The 19,598-nt window shown below is 40.6% G+C and overlaps 1 protein-coding gene across 2 annotated transcripts in view; it reads left to right on the forward strand.

Moving 5' to 3' along the window:
- LOC307240359 (glucocorticoid receptor-like) overlaps positions 1–19,598 on the forward strand; it is a 92,899-nt gene that overhangs the window by 55,671 nt on the left and 17,630 nt on the right. The window contains exons 3-5 of one of the 2 annotated variants that reach the window (XM_080014120.1): positions 10,599–10,753; positions 13,489–13,515; positions 19,133–19,249. In XM_080014120.1, coding sequence (XP_079870246.1) covers positions 10,599–10,753; positions 13,489–13,515; positions 19,133–19,249 — 299 coding nt within the window. The remainder of the gene's footprint in view (positions 1–10,598; positions 10,754–13,488; positions 13,516–19,132; positions 19,250–19,598) is intronic. The other variant, XM_080014121.1, reaches the window with a different exon arrangement.

Below are 19,598 nucleotides of genomic sequence, written 5' to 3' on the forward strand. Positions count from 1 at the left end.
ATACAGTATATAGTCGTGTGTGTGTGTGTGTGTGTGTGTGTGTGTACCTGTGAGACTAATAAAATCATGATTCTTAGTAAAAAATAATAATAATAATAAAATGATGATTCTTCTTATATCATTAACACTATATGAGATTATGTATGATACTGGCATAAAATTAACAAAAAAAGACTGAACGAAAGAATAAAAACCATCTTTAGTCTTATTCCTGTTGAAGATACGACCAAAGAACAGAAAACCTATTCTCATGTTATCTATCGTGCCCCTTTTCCGACGTGTTCATGACGTTGAACGTGACACACCAGAAAATAATGGCATCTCTCCTGGCAATGGGAAAGGTGTCAATCGCCTATTTTTAGCGGGTTTAACCTGCTAATTTTGGTATGAAAACGGTCAAAGATACACAAGTGCCTGCATGTTTATTTAATGATGTTACTATCTCCTGTCCATGCAGCTGGATCAGAATAGAATAGATCATTCATTGAACATTTTGTTAAAATAAATCATAAATCAGTGTTCAGTCACCTTGAACACGGCATTCTAAAAATGTTTACACCGTTTTATCCATAGCGACTCTTAATTGTCACAAGAACTGAGAGGGAGTTGTCACACACTCATTGATATTCATGAGCTGAACTTTGAGTGACGGGAACAAACTATAGAGGAGACATTTGATAAGGTTCATGTAAAGCAAGTTCAGCCCCATGAGTGGGCAGGGCTTCATGTTGTGGCCATGGTCTCCCGATGTGACGTGTTGGTCTGATTGGCTGTATGTAAATTAGGTTTTCCAGTAAACTCTGTCAATTCTCCTTGGTCTTATTTACGTTCAAACAATATATTGTGTATATTGTGAGTTGCCTGATGACGTGTTTGTTACCGCTTCGAATTGCGTCAGATTTCATTTAGCCAAGGAGCTTTCAATTGTGTTGTGTTTGAGTGTAAAGTGGATCCAATCAAACCGCATGAAGCTCGTTCACTAGACCCTGACCTGTGGACATGGAGCTGAAGTAGTTATCTGGCAGGATATTCACTTTGGGTTTTTATGTTTAGTTTTTTTGTTTTCATTTTGGGTTTTTTTTTAAGCCTCCAATATTGAGTTTGGACTGGATGAAAAGGAAGCTGTTAAAAGGAGAGTTATTCCCAACTGGGGTTATTTTGGATTGTGAACTAAGGGTTCGCTGGGTCCCTGGCAGCTGCAAAATGTGTTTTCAAAATGTGGTCACCCTAAAATAAATACATTTTGATTAGGATTATTTTGTGTTTATATTCTCAAAAATCAAATCATAGTATGGTTATAACTTAGTGCACTGCTGAAAAATTTTAGAAAATGTAAAAGTTGATTATGCCGATTAATCACATGATATTGGTGTGATTAATCACAATTAATCACACTCCTTGGCTGAATGAAATGTAACTGGAAAGAGTTGGAAAATGCTAAAAGTAGGACCAAAATTAAAAAAACGTATTTTGTACCATCACTTATAACTTTACCCATCATGCATTTCGTTCCGTCACATCTCTTTAAAAACAGAACTGATGTGTGAAAGGAAGTGTTTTTAATATATATATATATATATACATATATATATGGGTGCAATGTATCGGTTTTAATCATATCACGGTTTTGAGTCACAGATTGGATAATTTTTCGGATCAGCAAAAAGAAAAAAATGCAAAGCAAAGTTATATTTGTCTCTAACTTTGCTTTCCATTTATTGTGTAAAACACTTTTAAAACATAGGAACTTTGTCAACTCTGCATTGAGATTTAAAAAGTAACAGTGGTCGTGAAACTGTATTTCACTATGATGGTTAAATTTTACAATTGATCCTTGGTTCACATCCGAGCCGAACCATGGGGGGCCATCCGTATGGTATTCTATTAAAATACAATATAAGGAGACCTCCTGTGCTGGAGGTTAAAGTGCTTTGCTTTGAATTGCACAGAGGTTGTTCTTCGGTTTCCACTGCTTCTATTGTTGTGAATGGATCCCAGCCTCAACTCCACACATACACAGGCCTTGAAAAATAGAAAGCAATCGACTTCTGTGCAGCACAAAACAAATCTTGCCTCTGGACGTAGTTTGCATTATAAAGCCCAAATCACACCATGAGTAAAAGGGATTCTGTTCGCAAACAGACAGGTTCCCATGAAACAGTTGAATTTGCCGCATTTGCTGCTGTGGAGTGACGGCTTGAATGTGGACAATTAGCTGAGAGAAAGAGGCCGGGCCAGGCGGCGTGGGGCGAGGGGAAGAAGGAGGGTGCCATCGAACAATCACATGATGCTTCTGAAACAAGGGCGGCTTTATAGCAGTGGGCTCATCACTAGCAACTAAAAGCTCCATCAATAATTAATTGACCAGTGGAACACACACACACACACATACATACTGTCCATTGGATGGTGATGTAACGTGACGTGTGCATCTAAAGCTCAAAAGTGGAATTTACAAAATAAATTAATGTGTACATCTACTGCACTGCGAAAAAAAACCCCTCATAAAGTCAGTTTCAAGCAAACAGACACTCATACCAACAGTAGAGCATAAACACAAGGTGTGTGTGTGTGTGTGTGTGTGTGTGTGCGTGCGCGTGCGTGCAGCGCGCCTGTGCTTGTCTCTGGGTAGGTGAGTCAGATAATCCCATGACTCGCCTGACCTCCTCCCCAGTCGCATCCCACAGCGACGTCTGATTGGCCAAGAGGCTCCCGTCAGAGGAGGCAGAAATAGGAATATTATATAACTGACAGATGAGGTGGGGGAGGGGCCCGCAGAGGAGAAGGGAGAGAGAGGGCTCTGAAGCGACAGTCAGCAAGAGGGGGAGAGGGAAGGACGGGGGAGATGGAGAGAGTTTGGGAATAGAGAAAATTAGAGAATGGGGGGAGTGAGAGAGAGTGAGCGAGAGAGAGAGAGGACAGTGAAGTCAAATATATTTTGCAGCTTTCTTTGTTTCATATTATTAAATGACACTTTATGTGGTAGACCACTGCCAGATAGTAAGCTATTTGAAGAGGTCTGTTTGGGTTGATATCGTTTCTGATGAGGTTCCACCATCGTTTTGCAGCTTTATTTTATTTGACCGTTATTTTACGCTGTAAATTCACTCACTCAGAAAATTGAAAATCCTTATTTTCAACTCTTATACCCACACGTGCTGATTCACAGATTTTGTGCCTCCTTTTAAAATCGCCGATATTAAATCGTGAACCGGAGTGGCCCGTTTTCTCTTTTGTCCCTCTCAGCATCCTTACCTTGAGCAACAGGATTCTTTTCTGGAGTTATACACAGGGCACATTGAGTGACCCTGTGGATTGACAGTTTTTTTTTCAGCCAAGCTTGCTTTAAAATTGAAGAGATGAAAAAATCGATGGCTACGATGGCTTGTCACACCAACAGCAACTATTGTACCCTTGGCATGGGTACTTCAAAAATGTGTTTCTTCTTTGAAATGCAGCTCGAGTTACAATTTTCCAAGCTTACATTGACTGCCGCATCAGCTCCCCTGGAATGTGGTCGATACAGCACAACTCTGCGAATCTGAATGACCACCCAGAGATGGAAACTGGACTTATATTACATCGGTTCATGATGTTACACGTGGAAGTTCCCAATAACATGGTCCCGTTCGAACGCACTAAACACTGCATGTCCCTCAGAGGCATTTCATAAATTTTTTTAATGTTTGGGACTAAAATAAAACATTATTCAGATCCGTTGCTCTGGGGCACCAAAATCTGCGTTGCGATTGGTGCCCAACCCTAGTTACGACTGGCCCGAATGCTGCGAAATAAGGAGGGACATGGAACTGGGTTAGTTGCGAACAGAATGTGTTTATGTACAAAAGACATAAAGAATCAAACGAAAAGCAGGGTGTTGTGTCAGGTTGTCCCAACCCAGCACAGAGACTGCCCGTAGCAACCACTACGGACCGATGTGAAAACCGACCCAGAGCCGCAATTTGCATATATGTAAGGAATTGAACTGCTCCCCGGGCGCCGCTATATGGCAGCCCACTGCTCCTAGATATGTCAGTTACTAGGATGGGTAAAATGCAGAGAAATGCATTTCGTTGCCTCAGTAGTTGTACTCTGTGCAATGACAATTAGTTGAATCTAACCTAATGATGGTGTCAGAAATCTCCCCACTCCACAAACTTATCTCGCACCACCACATTGGCAGATCTGCTCCGAATGTAGATCGATATGGATGAAACTTGAACCACAAGATGTCACAGACGTCCCTGTTCTCACAAGACCTCAACCATGTCCCTGGGATCAGCGGTTGTCATGGGCCAGACTCGCCTGGAAACCAGATGAATCTGCAGCTCATGTTTCATTTGCTCTGCAGAATACGTTTGGCCACCCTCCCATTCAAACAGATTTCCACCCAACCTTTCCAGGGACGTGCCAATCATAACTGTTTATCTAATACGGAGCGGGTTAAATGCAATGACTGTACAGAGGAGAGCCGTTGAGGCATTTTCGTAAACAACCAGGATGACTGCCGCTGATGTGGAACGGTCTGTTGAATCCGCTATTGCGACAGAATTAAACGCACTAGACAATATATTTTCTCTGAAAAGCTTTTGTTGATAAGAAAGATGTGTTTGCTGTACATGCAACAGGATTTAGGTATTACTTCATGTATTGCATTGGCAATATTCTCTATGATTTTAAATGAAACTGGAATTGGAGAGATATACAAACTGTAGAGATATAGTGACTTCGCTTTGCCTAGCCTTTCTGAAGGTGTGATCAAATCTGTCAATCAGTCCCATAAATCTGCTCCATTTTGTCCATTAGCACTGACCTATACAGCCTCATCTGTTTATTCTGCTTCTCTAGAAGTGACTTCACTCTCTCACTACTCATTGCCAGTTATGCTTTTCCACACTCCCACACACTAATAAAGCACTTATGAGCTTTCATAGTGTTGGATGATGACGCTCTATATACATTGTGGATATATATAGTGTGTGTGTATATAAGAATATACATACTATATTTAAACCTATATTCCCCAAATCCACGGAAAACGAAAAAAAAGGATCCTCTCACGAACACAATCTCACACACATTCACACATTCGGAAAACCTTGTGGGCAAAACATATGTCAGGGTTTGAAGGCATAAATACATCATCCCGCATCCAAAGGTTTGGTGAAGTGTGCTTAAAGATACGGCTCCCCCTTTGCAATGTCACTATCTGGAGATTATTTCTGATCTATCACCTGGAAAAGACACAAGCAGACATACACACACACACGCTTACTCTGATTGACAGTTTTGTGTGCAGGGACAGAGCATCAAGGTTTAGTGAACTACTGACAGTTTTTTTAAGCTTTTCTTGTTGCTGGTTATTCATCATTTTCTCTGAAGTGCGAGTGTATTTTGGGGGCCGTGCGTGGGCGTGTTTCTCTGGATCGCTCTGTGGCTCTCAGCGTTGCTTCTGCTCACATTGGGAGATAATGCTTCTCTATGGTTATGTCTAGGTCTATAAGTCATTCACAGTGAAAGCTGGGAGTTTATTTTTAGTGTGTGTGTGTGTGTGTGTGTGTGTGTGTGTGTGTGTGTGTGTGTGTGTGTGTGTGTGTGTGTGTGTGTGTGTGTGCGCGCATCCATGCCTGCCTGCATTCTTTGCACTCTGCTTCGTTATGACGACATCCCTAATCAAGCTCTGCATGGGTGACAGCCATACCACTCTGCCTGTCTATCTATCTGTCTGCATGCCTGTCCCTCTCTGACTGCCTGTCTGTCTGTCATGCTTACCTGTCTATCTATCTGTCTGCATGCCTGTCCATCTCTATCTGTCTGTCTGTCTTTGCACATGCTGTACATCTCGCAGTTATCAAGTTCAAGAGATTATTTGTCACATACATACACATACGGTCGTACATATATGTATCGGTTAAAGAAGGATGGAAGTTTCTTTCAACAACCTTTCAAAAAAGATGAATGAATTAAAGGGATAAAAAAATTCAAAGGCAAAAAGAAAAAATCCAAATGGAAGGATTCATCAGTCTTATTTAGTGAACACTCCCTCAACAAGTAAGCAAAAGGAAGAACTATCTGCCTTGTGGTTATGTTAGATCATCAACCGCCGGTGCTGCTATGACCACCGCTGCTGATTTATTTATTTTTTATTTATTTAATGAGGGGAGGGGAGGGGAGGCAAGATGCTGATCACGGATTCAGGCTTATCATTCAGTGAAAACAGTCCTGCAACTTTGCATGAGTATCGCTGCGTGCAGAGTGCTGTTGGCACGGTAACGGCAAGTGGACAGTCAACAGAAAGCTTGTTATAGCCGGAAACTCCCAACAAAGACCCAAAAACCACAGGCTGTGGCGCAGGTGTGTATGGTGCTAAGCGTAAGCAGCTTGCCGACTACAAGTGTAAACACACAATAAGTGGTCTGGTGGCTGTAATGCGTATTAGCTGCTGATAATAATAATAATAATAATAATAAATATAGCTGCAGGCAGCAATACATGTGGTCCAGTTTATTCCTTTTAGGTACCTGTTACATTTTTTTGGTTTCTGTGAAATACATCACAATTTACAAAAGTTACAAACATCGTGGAGTTACGTCTGGACCAATCAACATGGAACTACGTCTGCATGTTTCTCTTCTGCTCCTCAGTTTGAATATTCAAGGAGAACGGTACTTTTAGAATTAAGATAAATACAATTATTTGTGCAATCTAGCACAAGTTACAAGTTTTTGTTTTTACGACCACTTAGAGACATATGGTGGATTTTTATGGCATTGGTTTGTAATGTTACAAAGTGACAATATATAAAGTTTTCAAAATAACGCCAATTTTTGTCAATGTTAGGAAAATTTTGTTAGTTTAGTTAGTTCTTGATACAAATCTAGATTGGTATGAATCAAACTTGCACGACAGTATGTATGAAGCATCCCCATTTTAACCAGACGTCAACCATTGATTATACGTTTTAATGTTACATAATCAGTGTCACATTAAACAGGTCAGTTTCCGTTCGAAAAAAATTGGTGCCGGTCAACGCGTCCTGGAAATTTCTTGGACAAATGGGAGAGATTCCGGTCAAATATTATCTGTGTTTATTGAGCTTTAAAACAATTGTTAAGCAGGCAATACAGATAATGCCATCATCAAGGGATGTACTGTAGATGTATAATATTTTTTTTATTGAATATTAAAAATAAAATAAGTTCTGTCAGTAAACGCCATTTTAAAAATAAATAAAAAAAGTATGAATATTGCTACTTGAAATCAAGTAATTTCCGTTCGTGAACAATAAGTAACAAGTGCAGCTACTTTAATAAACATCTCACTAAAATAACATTCTGATCAAATGAAAAACAAAATAAAGATGGCAAGTAGGTCTAAATAAATAATAAAGTTTGTTGTGTTGTCCGTCTTCGTCGGGACGTCCCGGCGACATATTTTACACAATGAATGCTTACCGTCTGCTTTGGGTCGAAACTTAAATATAAACAAAACCCGCCAAACTATGGATGTATGTGTCCCAACGACACATCATCTCTCTGCTTCTCCTCAGAGTTCACGACCCTGCGGCTCTGTGTCCGCTCCGTGTGCGTGTGTCTACTGTTTTTACAAGCGCAACCTGTCCACAAGCGAGGTGGTGGGGCTTAGTTCTATATCGACAAACGTGATTGGTCAGAGATGAATGGTCAGCTTTAGATTGTCCACACTGATTGGCTTTCCGTTGCAATTTGTCGAGCGTGAAAATGATGAATTGTTTTTTTATCAAAATTATCCTGTGCACTTATTCAAATTGTGTTTGGAGAGAATTATTTTAACCGTTGACCAATTTAATTTAATTTAACAGTTGACCAAAACAACTGGACATAATGATTAAACAAATATCACAGTACTTATAAAGAGCACGTGTCAAATAATCAATAAATGTTATTAAAATGGAAATCTTAATAAAATAAAATAATTACAAATAGACAAATTGTATAAAATTGTGTTTATCAACATTGTTTTATATGTAGTAGTAAAGAAAACAATGTTTAGAAGGGGAATTTTTATAACATAGGATAGGACAATGTTTATACATGATGTTAATTACCAAAAAGTCTTTAAGTCTTTTATTTTTTATTCAAAACTATATGTTGTCATTGTTGTAACTTACCTTGAAGCATTGTAGTACATGGGGAGTTTCTGTGACAGTAGATGTTGTGTGTCGTATACATCAGTTATGACGTATTTATGTTGATTTACGATAGCAGTGTAATTTACGTATTTCTTTTGTAAAGTTGAGTTCTGTTTTTTAGTGGGATTACATTTTCACTAAGTCCCGTATCCATGAAATACGACAAGCATTGTGATATTCCATTGCACGGCTTCTATTTTTCTGATGCCACTGGACATTTCAGTGTTTTCGAGGGACGCATGATGACATTTCAAGGATTCTTTTCTAATCTTTTTTTCATTTATCTGGCAAAGTAATGTGGGACCCTTACCCTAACCCTAACCCTAACCCTAATAACCCGACCGTAAGTTCTATAACGTTGGCCTATCAGTGATGCATGAACGTTGTGCTACACACACACACACACACACACTGCCCGTTCCCTCTCTCTAATTTCAAAAAACAAGTAGCGTCTTTCCATAGACCGTAGGGGCCTGGGCAACTATGAATTCAGGTCAGGGGAGGGGTGTCAGGTGGAAGTGCTGTGCTTAGCAGAGGCCGTAGAAGCCGAGAAACAATGTCAATAGCGGCAGGAGTTGCGCAAACCGAAACCACCTAACGACCTTCATGTCCACGAAATTCAGAGAGTCATGGAGCCCTGGTGCTTCGTTGCGAAAGTGGAACAGCAATGGGAAGCCTTAAAGCTCCCTCATGCCAAGACATTCTTCCTGTGGATTACACACGCCGATGGATCTCTCTAATAGATATTGGGGATTTTGCGTTCGCATTGTAGCGCCATGACTCCTAAAACCTGGCTTGGTGCCAGAGTGGGAGTTTCTATGTTTGTGAGTATTGTTTTGGCTGCAGGAGATGTCTACCGGTGAATGACCTTGTTGTGTTCTTAGACGTGTAGTTTAATTTGGCGACCAACATTAAGCAGAGGAGACATGAGGAGACGGTTACTGATCCAACTCTGCTCATCCACAATAGTATAACAATTACAGGCAGCAACACATGGGGTCCATTTTAGCCGTGTTAGTGACGAATTACATTTTGAAGCGTTGGCGTCTTTCTGTGACTAATTACAATTTCATGGCTTCTAGTTTTCTGACACATTCCAAGTACATGAACGCATCATTCATTCCCACGGTCAGGTGGACTTGACTGGATGCTGTTACGAGTTTCTGTGGATTCATGTTTTTTTGTCCAAATTTTTTAAAGGGTTATTATTCCTTGAAACGAGAAAACTTTTTTACGTGATTTTTTTTTTACAATTTTCAGGATAATTATTTTTCTGATTCGTTCCGAGAATATGAACTCATCATGTACTCCCCGATTTTGTATCTTACTCTACCACTTCCGCGAAAACGATAAAGTAAGGAGGACCACAACGCCACATCTAACAACACCAAAGGGATAAAATATCAATCGAACATCCCCAAGTAAGACGGTACCTAAAGACACACACACACGCCTACTTTGTAATTTCTAACCACTACTGAGCAATGAACTCTACATCAAGCACCGTACATGACGCAAATGGACATTTAGAACCATAATCTACACATTTATAGTACATAGTATGATGATTTCACAAAGCCTCTTATTCTAAAACTCATCTTGTTCCATTACCCGATCTAAAGTTTTGAAATGTTGATGTGTTATTGAAGCACGAAGATTAGGGTACTTTTGGTCAAATTTTGTAGGTTTTTCGCTGTTTTCTTCTCTATGTGGATCGATTTGGATGAAACTTGAACCATGACATGTCTGTGTCGCCCGGTTCACACGACACCTCAACCATGTCCGTAGCTCTAGCGATGGTCACACTTTTAGCCCGAAAAATTCAGTGAATAATAAAGATTCGTACAGCTACAATTTATCTTATAGGTGGTCTTGAAATTCAAAAATTGCCAATTTCTAACCATTAAATCTCCAATGTTGGTAAAATGTGGGGGAAAAAAGTTGTTCTTATTTGTAGTTTGTAAAGAGTTTGTAGTTAACGCCGTTGCTATACTTTGTGATAGAAATTAGAATGAATAATAAACATACTGCTGTCATTGTTATTATGCATTTCAATATGCCACTTTGCACATTGCTCGCTTTATGTTGTATATACAATTTTATTTTGCATTTCATTGAAACTAACTATACTGTATATTCTTGAGTTGTTAATACTTTATTACTACTCTATTACTATTTTATTTTATTTTGCTGAGCTGCTAATTATTTTTTTATTTATTTATGTTCATTTTTGAATGGATATATTTATGAATTTTGTGTCCATCCTCTAACTCAATGTGTACTTCATGTTCCCAACTGAGCTGCTGCGGTGCCCGAATTCCCCCCCACGGGTGTTCAATAAAATACTATTTTATTTTATAATATAAAATCTCTCTCTCTCTCTCTCTCTCTCTCTCTCTCTCCCTCTCTCCCTCTCTCCCTCTCTCAGCTTGTCGGGCAGAGCGGCCGAGAACGGCAGCTCTGTCAAGCCAGGTGGAGTGGTACACAAGGTGTGCCTGGTGTGTTCGGACGAGGCGTCAGGATGCCACTACGGCGTGGTGACCTGTGGCAGCTGCAAGGTGTTCTTCAAGAGGGCGGTCGAAGGTCTGTGTCTCTGACACTGTCACACAGAAATACACACTGGGGGTAAAACTCATTGCATGGGAATCATTGGATGGGAATCATTGGATCATCTAAAAAAGATTGCTGTCATTTGTTAAATCTACATATTTTTAGGTTTTGCTCAACTCAAAATGATAAAAAATATTAATGATAATAATAATTACCTTTATTTTAGCACCTTTACATATGCAACATGCAACTCAAACTGCTTTACATTAATACATTGCGTTAAAAGGCAATTAAATAGTAACAATTATTAAAAATAGGTAAATATTATACTCTTAACATGATCGTTCCTCAGCAAATTATTTTCAAAATTCTAATTATTTTAACTGCTTCAAGCAGCACTTGAAATAATCCTGACAATAGTTAAGGGTCCTTTTTTTACGAGAAAAAGGTGCATGTTCATTTCTCAATTTCAAGTTTCAAGTACCTAAAAAATATATTGATTTTACAAATGTAAGCAATTAGTTGATCCAGTGAGTCATTTGATTTACTCAGTCTTTTCTGAAGTAAATTCCACAGTAGCACCGCACAGTCAAACACTGAACACTCAACTTCCACCTACATGAATATACATCACAACTTGTGCTTTTTGGTGTGTTTGGGGTGTAACAATGGGAACAAATTCTATCATAGCGTTTTTAATTCATTTAAAATGTATTAGTCCATATTGAAGCCTATTGGTCCTAATAAAAATCGCATCTTCATGTCCACTTGTTCGACATTAGGAGGCCTCTCTGACTGACTCGCGCTGTTTTTTTTCTCTCTGTGTTTTCTAGCTTTTTCAAACTGTCTGTCTGCTTCAGACTATTTGATTTTTTGGCCTCTCTTGCCGTCTTCCCTCCCGCCCTCCAGGAGGTGTTTTGGTCCTGAGAGATTCCTGGTCGTAAAAAAAGAACAGAGCACAGGCCTCGCTCACATGCGACGGCCTCCTTTAGAATTTCTTCTGACTCGGTTTATTACACCAACAGCAGCGGGTTTGGCTTCAAATCGGACTGACACTCACCCGACACATTTTGAGAGTCGACGCGAGCAAAAACGTCTTAGATGCAAACAGATAGAAGTGTGACTCAAAAGCAAAGCTTAAGTTACAAATTCAATTGTTACCGGTGCATATAGCAAATTATCTCGAGGAGAGAAATAAAACAACAAGCATAGCCTCCCCGGTGCACCAACATTTATACACAGGTACTCCTCACTTAACGACCGTTTGGTTCCTAGGACCAGGTCGATAAGCGAACTGGTCGATAAGTGAGGACCCGTGTTATTTCACTGTAAGGGGGCGTGGCCATTGCGAACGCTAGTGTCGCGAATACTGACAGACTGGTGATGAGATGAGATGTATACAGTGTATACAGTTTATATCGTATATATAGTGTATATAATATATATAGTATATACATGTTGTGTATATAGTATATTGTATATAGTGTATATAGAGTATGTATTGTACAGCATATAGAGTTTTTATTGTACAGAGTACAATACAGACAGGTCAGAGAGCTGGTCTTAAGTCCCCAATTGTAAAGCCTTATGCAACAAATACGACAAATGACAAGAACAATGGGGAAGTCCATTCCTTCCGATGGAGAGTCGTATCCCACACACAATAAACTGTGACGCATTCGAAATCAGACTTTGCTCGTCCTTTGGAGGCTCTGGGATGCGTTCAATTTTTCAACTGGCGCAACAAGTTTTGGTTCAACAGTTCTGCTGAAGTTACGTCAGTCAAGTTATTTTGCTGGAAGTGTGCTTAAAATTTAGTAAATAAGTCAAAGTATATAAGTTCAAGTTAAAGAGATTATTTGTCACATACATATACATACGGCGACATTGTTAATGTTAACCTTTGATGTCACCATATCCATAAATCTCTTTTTATAGAAGTGAATTGTGTGAATTTTTATTTCGTTCGCACTTAAAAGAGCTTTTTAACTCTTATTCATGGAAAATGGTAAATGGCCAGCTGGGCAAACTGTTGTACTGGAAAAACAAGCTCTCCCACTTTCTATGACATATTTTGGGATGTGAAACCCAGCACAGTTCATCTGAAAGCCACTAGGAAGGAGAATCTGACTGTCTGATGCGTGTTCGGTGTGAAGCACACATAAAGCTTATGTGTGGCATAAGTGCGTCGCCAAGTTTTGTGTGTACACAGTTTGTCATTTCTGTGTTGCATGTCTTTAAAATAGGCTGCTTTTTTTTTTTTTTTTTTTTACAATAAATAACATCCTCTCACCAGAACCTAAAATTTCTAAACATAAGTTCAACAGGCAACCTAAAGTATTCTTAAATGATTTCTTTGTATTACAGGTACTCCTCACTTAACGACCGAGTTCTGTTCCTACGACCAGGTCGTTAAGCAAATTGGTCGATAAGCGAGGACTCGTGTTATTTCACGGTAAGGGGGCGTGGCCATTGTGAACGCTAGTGTAGTGAATACTGACAGACTGCAGGAACGAGACTGAGAATGGTGATGCCTGACGTTGAGACGCTGCGGTTTCGTACGCAGTGCACAATACAGACTGGTCAGAGAGCTGGTCGTAAGTCCGAACGTTCCTTAAACAGGTAGGTCGTTAAGTGAGGAGTACCTTTACAAGGAGCAACGTTTGATGAGTGTTAGCTCATTTTGAAAAAGAAAAAATTTGGTAGTTATACTTGTTATTTTTTGTTTTTCTCCCCCTCTCTCTCCGGTTTTGGTCTCTATGGTGAAGGATGGAGAGCACGACAAAACACAGATGGTAAATAAATGCACCTTTTCATTACAACAACCAATGATAAGGATTTGGATTGCTTCTTACTTGAATTGTTGTTCTTCTATTGTTCCACTAAAATCTGACCAACCTCAGTAGACACATGCAGGAGTTTCCCCTGTGATCGAGTGGTTTTGCTCATGTCCTAATTGAACTAATTAAGAACATGGAAATTGCCAATGAATGATCTTGTGTTCATCACCTCTGCCTGAATTGTGCGTCCCTCTCATTACACCTCATCAGGGACCATGGAGCGTCAAAGGGATACAGCTAATCTGCCTTGTTCATCTTTTAAAACATGTTTACGTGTCACCTCTATCCATAATTTAGTTGTGCTGGGTTTTCTTCATGCAAGTCGTGGGCTCAGCTCTGTTTATTTTAATACACATTTCCCTGTAACAGCGTTAGTTTCAGAGCTAGTTTCCTTTATTTATGTATTTTCAGTGGAATTTGAACCATTTTCACAACACACCTGGCGAGATGTCACAGCACACTAGTATGTAGCAGCACAGTGGTTGGAAAACACTGGTTTTAACAATATTAGTAATATTACACAGCATTACAATCTTTGGACTGATCTTTAAAATGAATGTGATATTGGGATTTGTGTGAATGGCCGAATGGAGCACATGGCTCTCTAGATACAGCAATACGGAAATTGTCTTGTACACAAGTTACACATTTAGAAATGTAAAACAAAGACATTTTGAAAACATGCAAGAAGGCAAAAGGTCAATGAGGGCTCTACTTGGAATGCCTTATGCTGAATCAATTACACTAAAGTATATCCCTTTTTCACTGCGCCAAAAACCTGGTAACATCCGCGAACATCTGGCATTTGTCATCAGTGGGAAAGGAAAACCCGGGTTTCAGTCCCGGGTCAAATGACTTGGCAATAGACAGAGGTTTTTAATCATCTCCACCTCTGATTGGCTCTGATGTGAACAGGACACCCGGGTTGACCCGCTAATGCTGGCCCATTGGCGCGTTAATAGACAGGAATATTTTTGTATCATTCGATCATTTCGAATCCAATTTACAATCCAAAATCCAAAGCAGAAGTTTTTGGCTTTTTCCCCGCATGGGGGACCATGAAATGTGTGTGGAGAACACAGCGGGAAACCCCACGCTCCCCGTTGGACTCCGAGGGACTCCAGCACCACCCCAAGCCGGTCTCCGAACTGCAGGAGCATCTCCCGTGCGCGGGTGTGAGCATGGATACTCCACGCTGCTTCTACTGTAGTGTTGGGTCATTCCTGAACGATCCGATTCTATTGAACGGCTCAAAAGGCTTTTTTTTTTGGTTTTACAGTTTTATGTCTTTCACTGTTTGGTTCCCAATCACACTGGAACTATGACACGCGCCTTTTCAGACGTGTTTGTGACGTCGAACGTGATGCACCAGAAAAAATTAAATTAAATTAAATTCTACCGCCAATGGGAAAGGCGTCAATCATATTATTGTACCTATTTTTAACGGGTTTACCCATGTTTAAAAAAACTGGTATACCCACTAATTCTGGTGTAAATATTATACGATAGACCTAACAGGCCACTGATTATAACCAATCTAACAATGTGATTATTTAGGCCAAGAGCACACTGTCAAACTCAACCTTTCCATAATGTTGCTACAGTACCTCTTCCGTTATTTTATGTTGTCGTAATAGTGCAGTTTCCCTAGGGGGATGAATAAAGGGCAATTAAATCCATTACGTAACTAAAAACAGCGAATTGGGGCGTTTATCCAAACAGCTCTGCAAAGCACCTCAGCCGGCAACATGACACCAACACCCATAATTGGCTGTTTTGTAATGCTGTGAGAGCTCTTTGGGAATTTGTTGACTTATCTTACAAAGCTGTTGTGTACACAGACTTGAACCCTTCCATATTTTTTAAGGCACTGAGGATTCCACTTATCTTGTTAATTGTGAATAAATTAATGAGTGTGTATGTAATAGATGTGTGTGTTGTTTTAAACTCTTAGTACTGATCAGTACCGTTGTTGTACGAGGATGTACAAACCTGCGACTTTATTAGCCATGCTAGGAAGATGCAGCACTCGCACAAGACAGTTGATTATATTTTGCTATCTGAATTGAAACCATTTCAGGGAAGTAGATTGGAGCGAGTTAAACCTGACCATCTTAAGCACCGCTTCGCGTTTTTGTAACATAGGGTACTAATGATTGGAAAAAATGACAGATGATAAGAAAAACATTCAAATCATTTTCTTCTGCAGAGCACTTCCCCATCATAGAACTCTGAAGAATATGAAAAAAAGCGATCACATTTCCAGGATGGCCAATCATGCCACAGATGGAATTAATACCAGCCCATGGATGGCGCAGTGTTCAGCCTCACTGCAAGAAGGTTCTGGATACCAACTGGAATGAAACCTTTCTGCGTCGAGTTTGCATGTTCTCCCCCATGTTCACGTTGGTTTCCACACACACTTCAGCGTTAGACACCCCTGCGGATGCACCTGTCCACGACGATGGCACTAGAATTAGAGTTTGTCCCACTGTGCCTAGTTGTCAAATGCAGAGGACAAATTTCTCAATAATGATAATAATAATAATAAAGTTATTCTTCCGCTTGAATTCCTTAATTGACGTCATAATTGACGTATTTCACTATTAATAGTAAAATCTCCAGAAGGCAACTTGGGCAATGGGTAGCGCTAGTTGTTTAAAAACTGGAGCTGATCATGAGTCCCAGTCATTAGCAGATCAGGGTGAGATTTGAGCGAGTGAGCGAGTTCAGCTGGCACTGTAGATGTCACAGATGGCTGTTTATGCTGTTGTTTGCTATAGCTGTTTTTGAGAGTGGCGATGGCTGCTATTGCCAGCTGAAGGCTGAAATCTGGTCGAATCACCGTAAACTGTGGATCACAGATGGATTTCCTACCTTCCAAGAGGAGTTGCATTTGCCAGACCTTTAACCATATCCATCTGAGAGTTCTGGTGTTGTACCAAGAGTATTCCAGGTATTCTCCCTGGCCTCGGTTTGGTGTCAGGGGTATATGGTGTGGTTTCAGGAGCTACGCCTGACCTAAATCTAGGTAATTGGTGGATCTTGGGCTGCATACCTGCTGCTTGTTGGTTGGTCGAACGTGCAACAGGTAAAACCCCCATCACCACACTCACTCAAGAGAGGAGCTTGTGTCATGACACATGTCCATCTGCTCCTGGGCTAATTCCAACTAGCCCTCTTTTTACAACAAACTGGTGTCTACACTAAAACGCCACTTGGATGGGGGGTGGTAGGCGAACTGCCACAGTCATATACACAAAAGTTGAGTAATAATAAAAATTGTTGAATAATTGGTACATACATGTATGTTCTTACTTATCATAAGTACTCAATGTAACTCACATATCATGTAGCAATGGCATATTCCTCAACATTGGCTGGTTAACTTGCTAGTCAGTTAGCATAGGGCTTCCCTTTGTTGTAGTCCTGGAAGTGCAAAAGTTGGTTGACAACTTGAAGGCAAATTGAGAGATTCTGCGTGGAATTTCCCTTTGAGTGTGTCTAACTCTTGAAATGTTTAAAGTAAATATTTTAGTTAATCTATGGCCTGGTATTGTTCCATCGGTCTTGGTCACCGATGGTATTACTGGATGCCCTTTACTTCAAAGAACCACGCCAATCCCTGAACCCCAATGACCTGTAATATTTAAAAATTCAGAGCAGACTGAAGTAATTCATGATCCCCATTGCTTGAAGTGGAAAAAAATATGTGCAGGTACTCCCCTTATTCACATGCTGGCATGGGGCAACATGGCCACCCCCGAGCCGGAGCTCGCAGCTTGCTCGTTCTAATAATTAAAAGAAAAAGTGAGGTCTGACCCAATAAAATATGATATATTTTACAATATATCCATTTGATAAAATTTTCAAATTTAGAGGGCAGAACAGAGTGTTGGCAGCTTGTGAAAAGTCCTGGTAAAAAGTAGAAGTAGAACAATCTTTAATCGTCACACAGCACACCACACTACAACACATGCACGCACACACACACATGCACATACTTTGGATGGTGGCCGGTGAAATGAGGCCTCTGCGTTTAACCCATCCTGGCTTGTCCTCCCTCCGGGGGCACAGCCAGGCAGCATTCGTGGACGCGCCCGGGGACCTGGTGATGAGTGTCCATCGCTGGTCAGATGATGATGTGTGCATGTTTTTGGTGGGGGTCCTTACTGACGTTAGTTGGAGGAAATCCCATGTGAGCACAGGGAGAACATGCAAACTCCACACGGAAAGGCTCCTATTTGGCGAGATAACCTGCCGGTGCCAACAGCCAATTTTAGTATATGTCCCACGAAGTACCTGCCCCCTTCAAGCACCGATGATCCCAAAGAAAACTTTGTCTGTGTGTTTGCGACGGCCATTTTCAATGTTCAAGACCTAATCTTTTCACCCTGCGTAGGCTCAAATTATTGAGAGATCAGCCAGTAACACTTCTAAAACAAATCAGATTGCAGGTCATTCTAACCCTGGAGGCTACGTTTAAAAAATGTGATCACCACAAACAGGTTGAGTAGGTATTATAATTTTGTTAACACTCTACAGCAAAATGCCTTGTGTGCTGAAGTAATGTACCTGGACTCAAAAAGCTAGCAGCAGTTAGGTGAAGTGTCTTGCTCAAGGACACTTCATCAAGCTACCAGGAGGAGCCAGTGATCGAACTGGCAGTCTTCCGATTACTAGACGACCGGACCCGCTCTACCTCCTGAGCCACTGCCCCCTTATCTGACACGCTGACTATAGGTTGCCTCTCTGTTATAACACCATCAAGACATTGTCAAGCTTTCGAAAGAAGCTTAAAAGTAGCACTGGCAAAATTTGCAATGAAAAGTCAAACAAATGAAGCCGCTTGGCCCCGGGGTCGCTGCAGATGCCCTTTGAGAGGGCAAATGCGCTAGAGGGCAAAACAAATAGTCTACTTAAATTACTTCCTTCAATATCACCGTTCATCACAATAGTTGCTAATGTGTGAGAGTGAGCCCAAAAGGAAGAGATTAGACTCATATGACGCTCCTCTGGCTCTTGCACACAAAAGCGCCTTTTATAAATCCCTTTTTATCTTGGTAAGAGTTTAGCTCCAGCTTTAGAAGTCTGATGTGGAAATGTAACCAACGCCACGTTGTCAACAGAAGGTTTAACGCCAACCAATGATACAAAATGGTTGATAGGTGTTTGAAGGGGGCTGGAGGAGCATGTTCTCCAGTGCACATCTTCATCTCTGTTGGCCCTGTTACAGTGTTTTCTATGAAAACATACCATCCATAACAACATCCTTATCTCATTATGACCATCCTAGTTTTTAGGATGCGATCATCATAGTAATATTAAGATAAAAAGTATATTCATATTAGTAGGAATGGCAAAAATGACTAATTGCCACTCAATGTGGTAGTAGAGACCTCAGCACTTGATGTTGGAAGTTAAAGGTTTGTTAGGGTTAACTTGGAATCAACAGGTGTACCTGAAGCGAATCCTTCTCAAATCCTTCTTAGCTAGTTAATGAGAGCAAGTTAAGAGATGATTTACGTCTACCTGTTCGATGCTTTAATTGTTGTCGTGTCCCCCCCACCAGGACAACACAACTGCCTGTGTGCTGGAAGGAATGACTGCATCATCGACAAGATCCGCAGGAAGAACTGTCCAGCCTGCCGCTTCCGGAAGTGTCTTCAAGCCGGAATGAACCTGGAAGGTAAACAACGGCCGCACGAGTTGGACCGGTTTGGTAAATGCTCCGATCAATCTCACATTAATGGAGCCGAGAAGACCGCCCTGCTTTCCAGTTTTGTTCGAAATTTGTGACACAGAGAGCCGCAAAAAGTACTAATCTATCTCCCCGCAGGCTATGTGTGTCTATGTCCCCGCAGGTTATCAACCAGTAGGGGGCACTGAGCCATGCCTACTATCAGTAATGATGATTTGATCACCACCGTAAAGGAAGTAGCTAGAAGATAGCTACATTTACCATGTACAATACACCGAAAGAAATGAATGATAAATAAGTATATAAACCCGAAAAATGTACCTTAAAATATAAGCCA

This window comes from Zeus faber (assembly GCF_960531495.2).
Source record: "Zeus faber genome assembly, chromosome: 14".
Classification (NCBI taxonomy): Eukaryota; Metazoa; Chordata; class Actinopteri; order Zeiformes; family Zeidae; genus Zeus; species Zeus faber.